The sequence below is a fragment of the Chaetomium globosum genome, genomic scaffold (assembly GCF_000143365.1).
Source record: "Chaetomium globosum CBS 148.51 scaffold_2 genomic scaffold, whole genome shotgun sequence".
NCBI lineage: Eukaryota > Fungi > Ascomycota > Sordariomycetes > Sordariales > Chaetomiaceae > Chaetomium > Chaetomium globosum.
In genome coordinates this window covers 2,806,925-2,826,627 of record NT_165977.1, presented here as the reverse complement: position 1 = coordinate 2,826,627, position 19,703 = coordinate 2,806,925, and the positions used below count along the sequence as shown (strand labels likewise).

The 19,703-nt window shown below is 56.2% G+C and overlaps 5 protein-coding genes across 5 annotated transcripts; 4 read left to right on the top strand and 1 right to left on the bottom strand.

Moving 5' to 3' along the window:
* Positions 1-3,336: 3,336 nt before the first annotated feature.
* Positions 3,337-6,876, top strand: CHGG_03023 (uncharacterized protein; the record flags this gene model as incomplete). Its single annotated transcript, XM_001229538.1, has 5 exons — positions 3,337-3,418; positions 3,476-4,793; positions 5,950-6,289; positions 6,416-6,642; positions 6,720-6,876. The coding sequence occupies 5 exons, from the start codon at positions 3,337-3,339 to the stop codon at positions 6,874-6,876; spliced, it is 2,124 nt and encodes a 707-aa protein (XP_001229539.1).
* Positions 6,877-7,371: 495 nt separating this feature from the next.
* Positions 7,372-10,723, bottom strand: CHGG_03022 (uncharacterized protein; the record flags this gene model as incomplete). The annotated part of the gene is made up of 5 exons (XM_001229537.1): positions 7,372-7,434; positions 7,495-7,755; positions 7,848-9,155; positions 9,367-10,457; positions 10,696-10,723. 5 exons carry the CDS (start codon positions 10,721-10,723, stop codon positions 7,372-7,374), a joined length of 2,751 nt encoding a protein of 916 aa, XP_001229538.1.
* A 3,137-nt stretch (positions 10,724-13,860) lies between these two features.
* CHGG_03021 (uncharacterized protein) lies at positions 13,861-16,266 on the top strand (the record flags this gene model as incomplete). Its single annotated transcript, XM_001229536.1, has 1 exon — positions 13,861-16,266. One exon carries the CDS (start codon positions 13,861-13,863, stop codon positions 16,264-16,266), a length of 2,406 nt encoding a protein of 801 aa, XP_001229537.1.
* Positions 16,267-17,174: 908 nt separating this feature from the next.
* CHGG_03020 (uncharacterized protein) lies at positions 17,175-18,629 on the top strand (the record flags this gene model as incomplete). The annotated part of the gene is made up of 1 exon (XM_001229535.1): positions 17,175-18,629. The coding sequence occupies one exon, from the start codon at positions 17,175-17,177 to the stop codon at positions 18,627-18,629; it is 1,455 nt and encodes a 484-aa protein (XP_001229536.1).
* Positions 18,630-19,119: 490 nt separating this feature from the next.
* On the top strand, positions 19,120-19,381 carry CHGG_03019 (uncharacterized protein; the record flags this gene model as incomplete). Its single annotated transcript, XM_001229534.1, has 2 exons — positions 19,120-19,258; positions 19,344-19,381. 2 exons carry the CDS (start codon positions 19,120-19,122, stop codon positions 19,379-19,381), a joined length of 177 nt encoding a protein of 58 aa, XP_001229535.1.
* Positions 19,382-19,703: the final 322 nt, after the last annotated feature.

Genomic DNA, 19,703 nt, shown 5'->3' with positions numbered 1-19,703 from the left:
GGTGGAGATGGCGGCGGAGCTTGCCTAGCTCGTCGCGCACGCACACGCGACGGAGCGGCAGCCGAGATTCGAGATTTGAGACTTGCAAACTTGCTGTAAGCCGCTTTCACGATGGCTACTAGGGGTAGTCGGATGCCGGATGGGGGCCGCGAGGGTATGGAATCGATAACGTAAAAGCGCAACCCTACAAACGCGATTGATTTGACACGGCACAAGGATCTCTCAGCTGGAGAATGGGATGAAGTCGTCAGCTTTCCTTGGCTTGATTGTCCCACTTGCCCGCTCAAGCCACTGCAAGACACTCACCCCACAAACGGAGGGATCGGCCAATCGATGGGCGGCCGATAGGCCAGACAGGGGTCTGAATATCGGGATGGAAAGCTCGGATGAAGCGGGCTTGCATTTGCAACTGTCACTCGTCTTCAAAGCCCGGAGTCAACCAAGAGCCGAATCCCGCTTTGCCTACAAGAAGAGGATGGCACGTTTTACAAGTTAAGTCTAGAAAGCGCTCCTCAGGCCACCGAATTTGGCTGTGCATCCCCGCCATTTTCGGCGGTCGCAGCAGTGCAAGCCGAGGGAAAACGAGCCGTTTTGCGAAGAGTATAATAACATAAGTCCGTCGGGAAGCAACTTAGCTGCCTAATTCGCTGTTAAACTCCTCCCATATCGCTCCGCTTCGCCGGTCTGTCGCGCATATTATCGCCTGTTGTAGCATTTACAGAGCTATCGGGGGACGGCTGGCGATCCTCAAGGTGGGAGTCAAGGCGGGACTCAAGGCAAAAGTCCCATATGGAGACACCTATAAGAATTCCGTGTACCGCCCTAGGAGGTAGGATTAGTGGCTTAGTGGTCCGAAGTGCGCCAGAGTGGAGAGATTACAGCATCGTATATATCATATAGTACTGGTCGTCGAGGAGAGTATAAATGAAGGGACCGGCGCGCTTGTCAAAGTGAGACATGGCCTCAGCAAAGTCGTACCCAATGCTCGCGCCCAGGAAGATTAGGATGACAATATCGAAGATGACGACACACGGAGGGGGGACATGGCGCAGCCGATGATGGCGATCTGTGAGGGCCACCACTTGGCTAGTATCGTGTAAAATTGCGCAGACGACCTGCTCGTTGAGAGGGCTCATGTTAGCCAGGGCGAACCGAGAAACAGCGGCGGAGGCGGACCTACAGCAGCGTATCTGATGCCGTTCGAGTGGTCCAGCGTTTTACTGAGATAAATGAGGAAGATCAAGACAGCGAGTTCAAAGAGAAGTGCTAGCCCCCTGCAGAAAAGGTGAACTCGGGTCGCCGGGTTGGTTAACCCCTTGCGCAACATGGTGTAATTAGGTTCCAGGTAGGCAAGTTTGGCCACAAATCGCCATGTGTAAAAGAAACCGACGAAGGGATTGGTTTCTGGGTTTCAACAGTCTGCATGCAAACTTTTGATGAACTCGCAAAACTCGGGATGTGTGCGTAATAACCGAGCTGGAGTTGGGTCGGTTTGGGGTCCGTTCAGTACCTGGGTCGGTCGCGGCGCGGAATTCACGTCCGGGACGGAAACGAATATATCCATTTATATCACCTACCTAGGTACTTACCTACCTATGCCCTTTGATTGCGGCCCGCGGTAGCATCAGCCTTGCAGCTCCGTTGGTTCGGCCGAGCACTCTCCTCACACGTTAGTTAGTATGTTCGACATCGGAAAAGCTGCTAATAAAGAACATGGAACTACCCTTTCTGCCGAATTTGCTTCCAAAATACCACTAGTTATCCAAGACTGGATTGGTAGCTCTCAAGCGTCCAATCCCATCTCGGCCTGAGTCGTCAACTGAGCAGTCACCAGGTGCAACTTTTCTGTCAGCTGGACGACCTATCAGTGCACAGGTTCAGCCTGGGCTTCTTCTGCCTCGCTCACTCGCACCGCGTACCAACAAGTGCATCCGACAAGATCAACAAGATTTCAGCCCTGCCCCAGGCAAGCCACCCGGAACGCGTCAGGTGGAATCTGGAGAACCCGGTGGCCCCACCCATGCTCAAGACCCCTGTGCCCTGTAAACCGAAGCAATCCACAACCAACCGTCGCTGGTCCGCCCTCCATTTCCCCATTCGGCCCCCTGCAAGCTCAATGTTCCAGACCGGTGCCGCGTGACGTCTCTCTCTCTCCAAACATCCATTCGCCATGCCATCAGGCTCCGTGCATCCTCCATCTTGGACATCCTAGCACGACGCTCGCCTGCCGAGGTACTAAACCTACCCAAATACCTACCATTTCATCTCTTTTATCTTCCTGGACTCACTCTACTCCAGCCGACTGACGACGGGATCGTGGCATCCTCTGACTTACCTAACTATCTGATGCCCATCACTAACTAACTAACATCGAACACTAAACCCCGACGTTCAACCATCGAGCTCCGACATCAGCCTTCTCGTTTCGAATCTGTCTTCGAAACCACCGTCAATTCCGATTCAAGCACCGAGCCTAGGCTCATCTAGGCTCCGTCACGACCCGCGTTCCGAGTCCCTGTGAAGACGAGCTTCGTCTAAGCTGTCGCCTTGCAATATTTCAAGATTGAGCGACACCGACACCCCCCCATTTGCCTAGTCTACGAGGAACGCCGAGCTGGACAACAGCCGCACCTATACCTTTCCTGCCTCGCATGACGTCGTCGTTAGTCGAGTCTCCAGATACGGCCCGCCCGCCTAACGAGCACCAAGCGCCGCCAAACACGACGAAGAAGGACACTGAACAAGAATCGAGCGGCTCTCGTCATGTACAAGAGCGCAGCAACACAGAACCTCTCAATGAGCAGTCACCTCTGCTATCCCCAAGCTCCGGCTCGGGCGAGGATGATGGTTTGATGGACGGTCAACCCCTTGGTGGGGGTGTTAACGAGCACCAGAAGACCAAGAGCATATGGTACCTCATCCTCCTGACCATCAGCATCGGCGGTCTGCAGATTGCCTGGTCAGTCGAGATGTCAAATGGCTCGCCATATTTGCTGTCGCTAGGCATCAGCAAGTCCCTTATGGCCCTCGTTTGGATTGCCGGGCCTCTGTCGGGGACCCTGGTGCAGCCGTATGTGGGTATGCTGAGCGATAACTGCCGAATTCCATGGGGGAGGCGCAAGCCGTTCATGATCGGAGGCACCGTTGCCACAGTGGTCTCGCTGCTGTCCCTCGCCTGGACCAAAGAGATGGTCGGCGGCTTTCTCGGACTATTTGGGGCCGTTCCAGGCTCGGACGGTGTCAAGTACACGACCATAGTCGTTGCGGTTCTATGGGTCTATGTCCTCGACTTTGCCATCAACACGGGTAAGCCTTCAATATATCTGCGTGTTGCAGATGACCTCGGTTGTTGATACACCAACAGTCCAAGCATCTATTCGTGCTTTTATCGTAGACTGTGCACCCACCCACCAGCAAGGTCAGTCGCCCCTTACCAAATGACAAGTACTCGACAAAACGCTGACGACTCCTACAGAGAGCGCCAATGCCATGGCTAGTCGCTTCCTTGGTATCGGGAACATCGCTGGCTACCTCGCCGGCTACTTGGACCTGCCCTCCGTTTTCTGGTTCTTCGGTGATACCCAATTCAAGGATCTATGTGCCATCGCCAGTATTGCCCTGATCGCAACCATTGCCTTAAGCTGCGCCTTGATCCATGAACGAGATCCCCGCCTCGAGGGTCCTCCAACCAAGGACAAGGCTGGCGTTATGGCCTTCTTTCGCAAGATCTTCACGTCCATCAAGCGGCTCCCGCCCCAAACCAAGAGGGTCTGCCAGGTGCAGTTTTGCGCTTGGATCGGCTTTTTCCCCATGCTCTTCTATACCTCCGAGTACATCGCAGAGATCTACGCGGAGCCCTATCTTGAGGCGAACCCCAACATGACCCCAGAGCAGCTCGACATACTTTACGAGGACGCCACCCGGAAAGGCACTTTTGCCCTCCTCATCTTTGCCATTATGGGCCTGCTGACCAACGTCTTCCTGCCCTTTTTCGTCGAACCGACCTACGAAACCCGGCCTAGCGTGACTGCCAGCGCTCCTGGGGAAGCTCCAGGCTCCCTCAAAAGCTACGACGAGGAGAAAAAGCCCTGGCTCGACTACCTGGTTATCCCGGGACTTACCCTCCGCCGCGCCTGGATGTTCGCCCAGATTCTCTTCACCGGCAGCATGCTCTGCACCGTATTTGTGCGCACAGTGGCCGCCGCCACCACCCTGATCGGTCTCGTCGGTATCACATGGGCGCTAACGCTCTGGGCGCCGTGGGCCATCATCAGCGCCGAGATCTCGCGCCGGGACGAGATCCGCCGCTCGCAGTACGCCCTGCGCGACCCCTCCTCGAGCGGCCCCGGTCCCGTGGCCTCCCTCGACGGGTACTCCTCGGACGAGAACCGTGAACGGGCCCTCGACGAAGAAACCGAAGGCGACGCCGACGACCAAGCTGGCGTCATCCTAGGCATCCACAACATGGCCATCGCGGCGCCCCAGATCATCGCCACTGTCGTCAGCAGCATCATCTTCCGCATCTTTCAGAAACCGCGCGGCGTCCCCGGCGACCACAGCATCGCCGTTGTATTGGCCCTGGGCGGCATCACGGTGCTGATCTCGGTCTTCTTCATCCATCGCATCCGAGACGATCCTGGGACCCCCGTCGATGCTATGAGTGCGGTCGAGGACGGTGAGGCTGGGAGCAGGCCGAGCACGTCGCACAGTAGGTCGCGCTCGTCGGAGCAGCTGCCGCGCGCGAGTTTGGAGAGGGCCGCGCTGGTGAGGAATAAGAGTTTTGGGGGGGTTGAGTATTGAGGGGCTGTTGGGGGGTGTAAGGTGCAGGTGGTGGCGTATAATTGGGTTCTATGAACGGCTTAGATGTCAAGGCTGAGGCTTCTTATTCTATGTTGATTAAGAGAGAAGGGTTGGTTCATTTTTTTGTTGGATTGGACTGGGCTTGGGGGAGTTGGACGGTGTGGGTTAGGAGTTCTTCCTTGCCTTATTGAGTCATGATACAATGTAGCTTGAAGGTGGTATTGCCAAATACATCACTATAGTTTCTAGGTTTCACGGTATTATATCACGAACTATATTTTCACCCTGGCCCCATCCCATTTCAGTCCAACCCATTGAGCGAACCCGGTCCAGGATGACATGGCCCTGCCAGGTCTAGGGACGGGAAGGAGTCGCGCCACATACACAGTAAATGTCTCGGGAGTAAGATGCACAACTATTCTTATCTCGGATCTTAAGAGACATTTCCCTCCATTCGTGGAACGGCCTCGGCCTTTTGGTTTGCCCAACTTCATCTGTATACAAGCCGTTGTGGGGTTCTCATCGATGGCGACAACTGCTGGCTGCTACAGGCTAAACTCTGCGGACCTCGACACTGTTAATGAACCCGGCCTACTCTAAAAGCCGCGGAGGTTTACATCCGCATAATAAACAAAAATGATGTCTAATAACGGACCGCAATGCCTCTGTTATATGGCGGTACTAATTACCGTGCAGCAGGGTCTAATATGCCGGTGATTCGGGGAATCATTATCATGTCGCACCGAGCGGTTTGCGGAAAGAGGTTGACGATGGTGTGAAGGGGGGAACAAGTTGGTATAAGATCTCCAGCCGGTGAACCAGGAATCACACATCGTAGCTCCCAGTGTGGCCTTATTAAAAATCGATCATCTCGTCGCCAGCTATTACCCCTGAATTCTCCCCCTTTGTACATACATACCCTCCCCCAACCTTACAATGAAGGCGGCCACCATCCTCGCAGCCCTCGCGGCCTCAGTCGACGGCGCAGTCCTCTGGGACGGCCGGTTCAACGAGTTCACCAGCTCCAAGGACCTCAACACCTGGTCCTGGTCCAACCAGGTCGGGCCCTACCAATACTACATCCACGGCTCCGGCTCGGTCGAGAAATACATCAACCTGTCCCCCGACTACAAGAACCCGGCCGACAAGGTCTCGACGCAGGGGCGCCAAGTTCACGCTGGACAGCACGGCCTTCTGGAACGGGCAGAACATGCGGCGCACGGAGCTGATCCCGCAGACTAAGGCGGCCATCAACCGCGGCAAGGTGTACTACCACTTCAGCATGATGCGCAAGGACACCAACGCGCCCAGCGTCAACCGTGAACACCAGATCTGCTTTTTCGAGAGCCACTTCACCGAGATGAAATACGGCTGGATCAGCGGCGAGCAGGGCACCAGCAACCCCAACCTGCAGTGGATGACCAACCAGCAGAGCCGCTGGAAGACCGAGTGGAAGGCCGGCGTGTGGCACAACATTGCCTACGAGATTGTCAGTACTTACCCCCCCCCGCGCAACCGCCGTCCCTCCCCCAGTACCTACCCATCCATCCTCTATGCAATACACGAATAGAAACCACCTAACCCCCCGCTCACCCCCCCCCCCCCCTCGAAACAGGATTTCTCCGCCAACAAAGTCGGCTTCTGGCACTCGGAGGGGTCCGACCCGCTCAAGCAGGTGGTCGCGCCCGTGTCGGGGTCGACGTCGTCCAACGGCGCCGACTGGCACCTGGGGGTGCTGGAGCTGCCGCGCTCCGGGTACGCGGACACCAACGAGGACTTTTACTTCTCGGGCGTGTTTGTGGAGGACGGCACGATCACCACCGCGGTGGGTGGGCCTGGTGAGTGGGCTCTTTTTGGTTGTTGTGATGGGTAGTGGTTTTGTGGGTGGGATGTTGGCTGACAGACTGACTGGTGTTTAGCGTAAATTGTGAGGAGGTCGAGGGAGTGAAGGGAGGATGGGGGAGGCTGGGCTGGGAGATGGATGGGGCTGGTTCTGTGAGCATATATCATCACCCTGCCAGGGGCAATTCACTGCATGGACCAACTTCCACGGTTATATTCACCAGCCTACCTTGACAACCCAACGTCAACGTTCACGTTCTAAACGTTTTTGAGCGGCAAGACAAACGTATGTCTTTACGGTAAGGGTATCGTATCATCGTAAAGGGTAGTAGAAAAGACACCGAGAGTGGAAAAAAACCTAAGGCCCTGCCCGCCGAGCCAGTGTTGGTCCCGAGTTCCGTCGTTGAAATCCAGTCCCGCGTCTACAACAACCACCGCTTAGCCAAATCCTGCCCGGTCGGCCACACTCTCGTACGCCACAGCAGAATAGTGTGCCTCAAAACCCAGAGCACCGACCCCAGCAAAAAAAAAAAAAAAGCCCAACCCTAAGGATGCCCGGGGAATAAGAAGAGAATTGTAAATTTGAACAATGTGAAAAAGAAGAAAAGCGTGCGTGAAGTCGTGATGCGCGAGCACGAACGAATCCGGTCGTGCTCATCGCGGAGTGAGAGTAGAATGATTCAAGTATGTCACGATCCCCCGCCGTTGGATATTACTGCGTTAGGAGTCTCAGACGGCGCCCCTCAGCCTCTGCTTGCGGGCCAGCCAGTCCCCGAGCATGTCATCAAGTCGCTGTAGCACAGAAAATCAGCAAACCATCACAGGAATAAGGGTTTCGAGGGCCCAACTCACCGTCGTAATCTCAGCCAGCTTGGCGTTCTGTTCCCTAAACAGCGACGCAGCAACATGGTGGTCCGGGCCAATATCATCCACCGTGTTCTTGTCGTACACCACAAGCAGAAGATCCCGGACATCAGAGCCGGAATCGAAAAAGGCGCGCAGGCCGGCATCGTCCCAGGACTCGGACCTCGTCGTCGATGGCGTCGTCGAGGTCTTGTTGCCAGACATGTCGGCGTCCTCGTGCTCGACAAGCTCGGGCGACGGCGTCGCACTCTACGCTGTTGGCATGAGATCGCGGTCTTCTTCCTGGCTGGCATTGTCGACCACCAGCGGATGGTTGGATGGCCACCTGCGATTGGTGATACCTGGACGGGTGAGTCCGATAGCTGGTCCGCCGTCTGCGCTGGGATCTTGACAACGGGCGCCGCGGCTGGCGTGGGTTGAACAGCCGCTGGTGGTCGCTGGCCAGCTTCCATGATGTTGTCCTGGGCAGCGCGCGGTTCTTGTCGGGTGGTTTCCTCCGGTATTGGTGCCTGCCTTGTAGGCTCGGGTGCAATCTCCTCGTCGGTTTCAGAGTCATCAAGTTCCGCACGGGGTTTCGCAATGGCGGATTTGGTCGGGCGAGGCTCTGGTCTTGCCGTCTTTGACAGAGAGCTCTTGACAGGCGATGCGTCGCGGCCTGGCCTCTGGTCTCGGGGGCTGCCTTGGGGAGACGCCTTCGGACTGGACTCGACCAAGCGCATCGACGCTGGAGGAACATTCGCAACATTATTGATCCTCCCTTCTGACAGGTAAGGTTTGGCGTCCACGCCGTTGTTCTCTCTGACGCTGTTGGATCTCCTGGTGGGAGACGGGTCGCCTCTCGGATGTTTCTGCAGCTTGCTTGGGTTCCTCTGGGGGCCCGCCTTCTCTGGAGATGGGTGCGGTTCGTCTTCCTCCATGTCCTTTTCCGGGGCGTCTGCGTCCATCGACCGCTTGCCAAATGAATCATCGTCATCATCTCCTTTTGCTTTCTTATCCTTTCGGGAGAAGAAACCCCGCAAACCGCCAGCCTTCTTGTCCTTCTCCTTCTCCTTCTTCTTTTTCTTGTCGTCCTTGCTGAAGATGCTGTCCTTGTCGAGTTTGTCTAAGCTCGGACGAGGTTTCACATCCCTAGATTCACTCGAGGTCCGCGGGGCATTGTCGTCACGCAGCAGGTTCGGAGTCAGCGTGATCTTCTTGGTCTCGACCGTATCGTCCTTGAAAAACGAGTCCCGTACGGTGCCGTCGCTGGACTTCTTCGGCCCGTCTGCCTTGACTTCGGCAGTCTCCTCCACAGCCCGCGACACGGTCTTGTTGGCGGATGATGCTTCGACGTCGCCGTTGGCTTCTTGCCGCTTTGAATCGGCCTTGGTTTGCTTCGACTGAGATTTTGGCTTCAACGGTTCCACCTTGGCTGTCTCGTCCTGCATCTCCCCATCTCCAGTTGATTGCTGGGATTGCTGGGATTGTTGCCCTTGTTGCTGTGCGAGCTCACCGTCGGCGTCTTCTTCCTCGGTCGAGTAATCGATATCGGAGTAGTCAACATAAGTGGGAGCGGCGAACTGGACGTTTTTGGTCTTCCTCCTTTTCATAGCAGACCTGATAGGGTTCCGGGCCTTGTCTTGTTGATCTCCCAACATGGACGCAGAAAGCTACACACCGTTAATACAACCCTCCTAAGAAGTGCCACTCTCCCCCAGCTTACGTCGATGTTCCGGTGTTTGTTTAACCGGGCTAACCTTTCGGTGGGCGTCTCGATATGCTCTGCTGGTAGATAACCTATCGGGAATTCACGGTTAACTCTCGCCCCTGCAACGGACTTTGGGGCGATTCACCGATGCTGCTATCTTTGACAACCCGTACCAGCCACCAGTAGCTGTTGCTGTCGTCGAGGAGGACCATAGTATCACCCTTCGTAGCGTTTGCCTGTCCCTCAACGGTCGCCACAAAAGTGTGAAGAGCATAGACGAAATCGAAGTCGATGTCCTCTGTATCTTGTAAGCATTCGCCACCCCAGCCGGAGTCAATAAACCTGGAATCAGAAAGCTCGGAAAAGTCGCCATCATCATCATCTTCATCGGGTTCGTAAGGTATCGTTAGGTCGCTGGTAGCATTGTCCTCCTGTACGTCATTGTTCTCATTATCCACGCCGCGCTCCCTTAATTCGTGTTTTGTTACCCCGTCCCCATTGTTCGAGTTCTCCGGCTCGAAGTCGCACCCATCTTCTTCGTCCGCCCAAGGCAAGCTGTCGTCAAAATCGAAGTCATCCGGCAAAGGGCACCTTTCGCTTGGTGCGTCATCCGTGACCATGGTATTTGGCACGAGCTCACTGTCATGATGATGATGGCGACATGCGAGAGAAACAAAAGGGGATTGTACAACCGCGCGCTGGCACAGTTCTCTGCCGTCTCCTCCCAATGGCAGGTGTTCAGGACTCTCGAGGTATGGGGAGGATGACCTCTCGTCGCAGACAATCGGTGAAGTCGCGGGGGTACAACTTTGTCGCGACTCTGGGAGGGATTCGGCTTTGCTCGGAGAAAGGGCCGAAAGAGCAAATATTGACCCACCGTCTTCGATTGAAGGCGAGCTCGAGATCTTGTCCATCATGTCATCATCCATGTCCACTTCGGCGTCACCGTCCAAATCGCCGTCGTCGACCTCGTGGCCACCATTCTGGGCGACTGCCAGCGCATCCTCCTGGGCGCCGGCGCGCATCGCGTCCGCTCTGCCGTTTTGTCGGTCACTCGTGGCCGAGTCGAGAGCGAGGGTATGAATTCGAACGTCGTTGTGGTCGGGGTACCACGAGACACCAGGGCTCCGGAGATTCTCCTCGGCAGTTTCGGCCGCAACCTCGCGGAGGGTCTCGGCTTGGTGTGGAGCGAACGATCCGTCAGGAGGCGGGCCCTGGTGCTTTTGCGCGGATGGCGTTTCGTGGTCTTGGAGGTCGATGGTGTCTGTTGAGGCAAGAAAGGATGTGTTAAGGAGAGAGTCGCTAAATCTGGCACAGTCCGGCACAGTCTGGCACGGGCTGAGGCACAATTGCAAGGCAGAAACCGCGCAAGGACACCCGATGCGTGGGTCGTGGGTCACAAGCCACGAGGGACAGGGCCACGGCGGCGCGCATCCGTCCAGGGCGCCAGGGGCAGGCGAGATGAAGGGGGATTGGGGGATTCGGGGGGGGTGCAAGCATACCAGCGCGAATAATCTCTGGCCTCGTCATTGTCAATTGCCCAGTTCGCGCATGAAACGCCCCGCAAGTAATTGACGATTTTGTCTCTCAGCGATCTCCACCGGCGCTTCCAATGCACGTTGGGCCACCAAACTTTTGAAAGCTGACACAATTGTTGGAGGCCGCTTCTTGTGTCGAGATGATTGAGCGAACCCCTGAACTTTCCCAGCTGCGGCTGGCGGGCTAGCTAGCGTCAGATCGATTTATTCGGGCTGATGAGTCGCCCCAGTTTTAAGCTAGCACATGAAGATGGATGGCCCGAGGATGGCTTGGCGTCGGAAGAGCGCAGCGCATGCTTGTCGTGCGAGAGCGTCGCATTTGAGACGATCTCTAACTCGGGAGGTAATCCTCGAGACTATTGAGGGAACGTAAGAGTTTACAATCACTGAATGACCTAATGGCTTTCGTGGGACTATCAATGTTTCGATCGACCAAGTTGCTGAGCGAGCCAGGCTGGGGATCCCGGGTTGCTCTCGCGAGCGTTCAGTTGTGCTATGTGCTACATCGGGTTCCGGAGCTGAGTGCCCGAGCCGCAATGTTGGGCTGATTTATTTTACGGCCTGTTTTTTTTTATGCTCAGACGACCCCGCCAGGGCTGATGAATTATGATATAGGAAATAAATATTTATCATGGATTGGTTCTGGACGAAACATGGTCTTAACAACGGTTTCTAAATCTGAAAATGGAATATGTAGGGGCTCCCACTAGACGCACACTACGGGCTCTGATGATGAAACACTGGACTTGCAGGGCAAAGGGAGGTGCAATCTCGATGGCCCCGAGGATTGGGGGACGGTGGGGTCGAAACGCTCTGACCTCAATCTGGGTTGCCCCGCTTTGGCATCAGGTCCAGTAAGGTCCCGTCAGCCATTGCTCGCATTGCCGAAGAATTATTTGCCGACCTGAGATCCTCTGTCAAAACGTAGAATACCGCGGGGTACTATATATTGCTCTTCCGCCGCCGCGACCTTGGATCTGGATTATCATGATCACGTGGTGCGCAAATTCGTCCAGAGTACGTCGTCAAGTCCTTTTCTCTTTTCCTGTTACGATTCCTCGACTGATGAATGCCGAGCGGTTGGGACTGTTATACAAGCAGATTGTGTCTACCCGACACTAAGATAGGTAACGAAGGCTCCGAACACACCATCCCCTTGCCTTCCCATCCCACGCTCATGTCATCCATCATTCACCAACACCCCAGACAGACAAGAACTCCATACCCTTGGTACCACCGAGTTTCTCGAACAACCCCAACCCCGAAATGAGATCCCGCTGCCCCCAGTGCCCCAGCCTGCACGAGTCATGAGCTGCCCGCCCGGTCGTTGCCAAGGCGGTTCCCCACAAAAGACAAGCCTTTGCCAAGATCGGATGCCAACAGGACGGGCTCCCCTTGGCACCTTCCATTTTGTTTGTCGAACACCCCCTGGCGATGACACGAATGTGTTTTCCTTCAAAGTCCGAGGACAACCTCATCTGTGCCCTGCTCTGTCACTGCATACGCCGCAGCCAACGACTGTTTGTCCGAGGACGGGCACTGCGTCAGAGGCATATTTGTCAGACACCTTAGGATACACACTGTGTGCACCACCCCTCACGTTGGAAAAGGTGTGAAAACTGGATGATCCGGAGTTGTGTGTGGGCCGAGCTGACATTGAACCACACACAGCTTGTTCAGATGTCGTCTTGTCACCGTTTTTGCAGGTTTCTTGCAGGTTCCTTCGCACGTGCAGCAAGTTCCCCAAGTAGCGAGTGGGGATGCCATGGCCCTCAGGTACCACTGGCCAAAAAACCTACCCAAAAAGGCTTGTTTTCGTCTTACTGATGGCGGGTCCAGGGGCCGAATTGAAATGTTTCAGCATGCTGAATCGAAATCCCTCAGTCGACAAGCACGAAATAAGGACACGGCGATACCGGCCGTGTTTGTACATTCGATACGATACATACTACGAAAAAATGGCGGCGGCTTGATCCCCGAGCTTCTGACAAGTGCGGGCCGCTCATTCTCGCCTATGCATTTCACAGTGCTGCGCCCCCGTCCAAGAACGGGGATGGCGTCGTGTGGGTACCAATCCTGTCGAGCAGTTGAAGCGAGTCTGGCCACACAGTGCGGCACTTAGGGGTCGAATGGTGTGCCGCCTGCAGATGGGCGCTTTGATGTTGCCTCGCGGGGTATGTCTAGGTCGGGGTGTCTGGGTGATAAGCGCTAATTAAACATCCATTTACTCATTTATCGGCCGCGAAAATAGTAGCTTTGATTGAGGGTTTTATGCACAACGAATCAGTCTTCATTTCGAGAAACTTGTTACAGAAAGACACATCAACCCTTCTTCTACGCGCAACGACAGGTTACTCACATCGACCTAGTATTGCCTGTGGTTGTCGAGTACAGAGCAGCGGAGGACAAGTGTGCCCGCCAGCTTGGAAATCCCTGACCTCAGCACCCCACCAGGTTAGGAAATGGGTGTGGGACTGGACCCCTCGGACAGTACGCATCTTTTTCCCAGCGCACGGTGCCTCCGCTTGATCCCGTCCATCCGTTTCCCCTGGGAATTTGCCTGATGAAGGAAGGGTGCACCCTTCTGTTCTCCGGCTTATTGAGTCAGGGTCCAAACACTTTCGAGACGGTTTGACGAAAAAGGGCGAAATCGGCCGCGAAATCCACAAGAAAGACGGGAAAGCTTTGTATTGCGAAAGAAGCAAGCCCGGGCGACTTCGGATCCACAGAACCTTCCATCGCACTGATTGACAGCCGCTGCGTGTCCTCGGCGCCCCTTACAACAGGCTCCAAACCGTCCCGACCACGAGGGAGTTCTGGGCGCCCAGCCTCTACAATCCCCCACAGCAAACATTCGCGACGGCGATAGGTTCTTCTGGTTTTCTCGACATCGCGACTTGGGACTCGCGATAGACCGACGACGACGACATTGAGAAAGGATTGATTGGGAGAAATTCGACCAAAATTCCGCGGGAATTCGCAATCGCGCGGTCGCTTCGGGCTCGGCCCTGCCCGACAGCAATCCCTCCACGCCGCAACGGGCCACCATAAACTACGACAAAGTCGATTTCCATGGCGATTGCGCGTATAGCTGAAAGTTAGGCGGAAGCCGCCGTTTATACCGCAACCATGGAACCACGGCAGCTCCTCGCCGGGTTGACGGCCACCGCAGTGCTGCCGACCGGCACACCTTTGGTCGCTCGCAACTGCGGCGGACTGAATCTCCCTATGGGAGGTGTCCTTTCCATGCCGAACGGAGACTTTGTCACCCTCACAGCAGCAGCCGCTTTCAAGCCCGTTTGCACACCGGTCACGCCACCCGCGATCATTGCGAATGGCGGAGGCGGGTCTGTGTCGATCGACGACACGGTCGAGGGATCGATGCCTACCGACGATGGATGGACCTTCTCGGATTACCGGGACCCCTTCTACGCATCGACATTTCCCCAGTGCTACGCTCTGGCCGCAACTACCGTGGTCGCATACACGCTGGTCATCATGCTCTTCGCCACACCGCGGTCTTTTTTGGATGGGGGAGTCGTTGTCTTGGGCCAGAGGGGATTCACAAATAGGGGTTCCGGTCCAACCATTGGCGGGCGGCCCTGGTTACAAAAAGTTGCGGCTCTCGCAGTCGCCATATCCCTGACCATCGCCAGCGCCGCCACATTCCAGGCCGCCGAAGAACAGTACTCATACGGCGTGCAGAACGCAAGGCGATTACAAACGGACGTTCTTGGCGGCAACGAGCTAAAGATCATTCGCATCATATCGAATACCTTCCTCTGGCTTGCCCAGGCCCAGACTCTCATCCGTCTTTTCCCACGCCAACGAGAAAAGGTTATCATTAAGTGGACCGCCTTCGCCCTCATCATGTTGGACGTCATCTTCCAGTCTCTCAACAGCTTCAAATATGAGCAAGGACCGGCCCGGCCCGGCTCTTTCTCGGATGCTGTCCCGGCCCTCAGCTATCTCTTTGCCCTCTCGTTGGGTGTTCTCTACGCCGCTTGGGTGATTTATTATTCCCTGTTGAAAAAGCGATACGCCTTTTGGCACCCGCAAATGAAGAATATGCTGCTGGTGGCGGTGTTATCGCTGTTTGCGATTCTAATACCCGTTGTGTTTTTCATCTTGGATATCGTTCAACCCGATTTTACCGGATGGGGCGAATACGTCCGATGGGTAGGTGCAGCCGCCGCCAGCGTTATCGTGTGGGAGTGGGTGGAAAGGATCGAGGCCCTGGAGCGAGAGGAGAAGAAAGACGGGATACTTGGCAGGGAAGTGTTTGATGGAGATGAGATGCTCGAAATGGCTCGTTCAAATAACGGGCTCAGGAGGAGGCGAAAAGAGGCCGACGAGGCGGATAAAGAGTCCAGCTTTGACAGCGGGAGGGATGACAGCCCAGGTGCAGGGCAGAGCAATAATAGGTGGCCAAATGTCACGGCCATTACAGCCAGATACCGACCACGGCCGAAGCCCAAGAGGACGACGAACCCCCCCAAATCGCCAAGTACGCAACCGTCCAACCACGATAGGATACGATTCCTACAACCTCCATTATGGCCGGCGAGGCCACCGCCGGCTGTCACACCCATCAGCCGCACCGATACTTCCAGCGCGGCGAGCACAGTTTACGCTGTCCGGTACCATCCACTAACCGAAACGACCTCGCGCACTCCCCCTCCTCCACAAGGTAACGCGCAGCTTTCACAAAGGGACAGCGTATCCTCGAGCCACGCCGGTGATGATGACGGGACCCCGAGCGAGGGCGGCGACGTGCCTACCCAGCCGACCCAGGCTGCACCACAGGCACCATCGGCGCCATCGACAGCGGCGACGTCGGCCAACCGCTGGCGCTCAATAACGCAGCGAATTCCCTTCCAGAATCCACGCAACACCGACGTGGAGCGCGCCGTCCCGGTAACTCAAGACAGCGTCCCACGGCAAAAAGCCAGCGGGAGCAGCAGAAGCAGTAGCAGCAACAAATGGGACTTCCGGGGCCGTCTCGAGGACTTCGCCGCCACGCAAGCAGACCGCCTGCGTGACAAATTTTGGACTACACCGGACACCGACAGCCTGCCAGTGACGGTCATCCCAGCCCCGCCCCGACGGGGTGCTGCGCTTGCGCAGCTACTCGAGGAGGAGGAGCTGGACACCCAGGGGGGCACGACCAACCTTCCGGTGCACCGACAAGATAGCAATATATCGAGGGCGGTGCCGGCAGAGGAGGAGACGTCCCCTGTCACCAGATTTGTGGCCGGGTCTACCAACGAAGGGCCGAGGGTGCAGCATCAGCAACATCAGCAGCCCCAGCTCTGGCCAGGCGCTATTCGGCGCGAGTCGGAGTCGCTTTCTGCGCGCCCACGGTTGTCGATACCCCGGGCCGGCACCCCGTCAATAACCGGGCTAGACAGATCACCGCCGTCCGGCCATCCAGCGTCGGCGGTGACTCCCGGTTCAGCCGTTACCCCTGGCTCAGCGGGCCCTCCGCCGCCGGGTTTCGGCCATGGACCGGACCACGGCACGCCCCCGTCATGATTCCATGTTTCCATGGGTTTTTTTTTCTTGGATCATGTGCTGTTATGTATGAGCATTTACGAGCAAGTTATCCGCTAGCGGGCACTCTCTTGGTTATTCGGTATTTACGTTCGACGGGCGTATCGAAGCGATATATATGTTGGATCGAGCAAAATGGCGGGCGCAGGCCACAGGGATGATATGGTTATGGGTGTCTTTTTGAGGGTGGTGCAAGGAGTTTATAGGTGGGTTGGGGATTGGAGATACCAGGATCAGGAGTTCGATTTCCCGGACGGAGCAACGTTTCCAATTTTTTTGTGGATGCTCGATGCTGTAATTGAGCTGCTTGTCGTTTCTATACTATATCTATGGGGACTGATGCCGTCTCTCTGGCTTGGTCTTCCTGTCGAGAACGAACTGAATCATGAACGTGATGGTCACGGAACAGTCCGTAAGGAACGCTTGCCGAGTGCGAGAGACGCGATAGCGAGAGATGAGTGGTGGCCTGCCGTACCCAACCGCCCACTCGGGTGCTCTTCCCGCAAGGCAGTGTTGCGGTTAGCGCCAACAGCTCAAGTAGGACAGGTCTGAGCGCAAAGTTCATCCCAACTCTTACCCTTCAGCACTAGATATAACTTCCAAATGGTCAGTTGTCACCCACCCCTCAAGTACCGCTACGGGTGCCGCAGCGGTTTCAACTTGGGGAGTTGTGAGGTATCCGTATTTACAAACCCCGCCCCCGAGTCGTCCCTCCCTGCGCTGAGTGGGAAAAAGAATCACCTCCGGAAGTTCGGCCGGAAGGCCCCGATAAAAATAACTCCATAAAAGCCGGTGTCCGTGTTCCGGTTCCGGTTCCGGTTCCGGTTCCGTCCGCCTCTCAAACTCGCTCCGTGGGACCCGGCACGCCGGGTCTGTGGCCGGGTGCAAAAATGACAGCCTACAATATGATTGCTGAGGCGGATTCCGACGATGAATGTAGGCTCTGGGTTCGAAAGCTCATTAACGCCAGAGACGACGTCGTCGCCTTCGTTGATTCCCGGCTAGACGGTCAAGGGACCGGAAAGTACCTCGGCTTCTTCAAAGGCTCTTTCAATTTCAGCTTTCACATCGGCTTTGGAGAAGGGAAGCCGAGTGTCCTCATACGCGTTGCGAAGCCCGGCCACACCTTTACCGCCTGGCGGGACGAAAAAGTCAAGAATGAAGTACGGGTGATCGAGTACCTCCGGGAGCATACCACTATTCCCTTACCTCGCGTGCGATGCTGGGGTCTGACTGATGAGAGGCCGGCTCAACTGGGACCCTTCATCATCATGGATTTCATCGAAGGCGTTCGGCTATCCACCTTTCTCAAGGAACCCTCTGAGGACGATCAGGCAGATCCCATCCTAAATCCAGCCATCGAGGAGGCGACACTGGAGACGATCTACGACCAGCTTGCCGATTACATCCTCCAAATCTCCCAACTCGAGTTCTCATCTATAGGTGCCATCTCAAAGGATGTCAGCTCCGGCACTTGGTCCGTCACCGGAAGGCCACTCACCTTCAACATGAACGAGCTGGCCACCAACACGGGCTACCCAGCCGACCAGTTCCCCAACGCCCCCCTCATCCACGCAAGCGACTACTTCCACGCCCTCGCCGACCACCACCTGCTCCACCTCCGCACCCAACGAAACCTCTCCCCGTCCAACGGCGCAGCCGACGTCCAACGACGATTCATCGCCCGCCACCACTTCCGACAGCTCATCCCAAAGTACTGCACCACCACCACCGGCAGCAGCGTCGGCCCCTTCACCCTCTTCCGCGACGACCTCCAACCCGCCAACATGCTCCTCAACCCCACCACCCTCCGCATCACAGCGCTCCTCGACTTCGAGTTCGCCTACAGCGCGCCGGCGCACTTCACACACGACCCGCCCTGGTGGCTGCTGCTGCGCGGGCCGGACCTGTGGCTGGATAAGCATGGTGGTTTGGACCAGTTCCTGGAACGGTATGTGCCGCGGATGGGGCAGTTTTTGAGGGCGTTGGAGCAGGTTGAGCGGAAGGGGGAGGTTGAGGGTGAGGGTGGGGTGGGGGAGGATGGGTTTGTTGTGGCTACGGCTATGGGGGTGCGGGGTGGTTGTGGGAGGAGGTTGTCTGCGCGGATGAGGGAGTCTTGGGAGACGGGGCGGTTCTGGTTTGATTATGCGGCGAGGACGAGCTTGGATATTGATGATGTCTACTGGGCGGCTCTGCACGATTATGGGGCTGATGGGGATGGCTTTGAGGGGTTGGATGCGGCTACGCGGGCGGAGATGGAGGAGCTGGTGACGCTGAAGATGGAGCAGCGGCGGGCTTATAATGAGGCGTATGACATCAGCTTTCCGGATGACGAGTCTGACTGAATCAGAGAGGGTTTATTGGTACTGCTAGTAGTCTGGATAGACGAAGGCAATGGTTAGTTACGTGGCGATGGAGTTGGTCCCGCACAGCGTTGGTATGAGTATCAACCCAGCTTTGCCGAAACTCCCTGGAATTATATCAGTCAATAGCATTTGTAAACCGTGAAACAGTCACGTTCCACCTCGGCTATTCCTGCTCTCTTCTTCCCTGTCAATGAGGGATAGGCCCCTATTAATAGAGAAAGGCAAAACCATCATCATCCGCCACCCCGATCCGCGCCAGCGCGCGTCCCAGGACATCCGCAGACGATCCCATCCCGCAGATCCGGCCCAGCACCCAGCACTGCCAGACACCACAAGAACAAGAACAAACCACAGTCGTCACCGGCGACGATCGGCTCGGGAGTTTGGTTGGTTCGAGTTTCACCTTGTCGCGCGCTCGACGGCGCCAAGTTCAGCCAAGAAGGGGGCCAAGAGGGCCAAGATAACCAAGATGGCCAAGATACCAAGATGCCAACCCACCAACACCAATGCCTCCCTCCCCTGGGTTGCCGATCGCCCGCAAAAACACGGCAGACGGCCGGCTCTGCCTCCCACGCCAAGTCGCCGCAAGAAGGGCTTGGCCGTGCCTCGTGAGACGCTGCCCGTTGCGTTGCTCTCCTTTTCCTCGGTTGATCATGCCTGTTGAGGCGGCTGTTTTTGTTTGTTTTGTCGCAGCTCTTATCTCTGCTCCCCCAGCCCAAGGGGCTGAGTGAAGTGTTTGCGCCGTGTCAGAGAGGGCTGATAACGTTCAGTGACGTGGGCGTAGGTACGGAATACATTGTGCCCTATCATGCTGGGCTGGGCTGGGCCAGTGAGCGCGGATTGTCCAGCGCCGTGTTTTAGCTTTGGGGTGTGTACATGAGCGATCCGGTGGATGGGAATGTGATTTTCAGGGCGATACGTTTGTTTCGATTCGTTGCTGATACACGCCCATGTCGAGAGTGGTTCCGTGGCGGGAGTGTGTCGTTAAGAATGCGCCATCTCGCTCGCTCATTACACGCCGATGATCTCTTCTTGGGCTCATTTTCTGTCTTG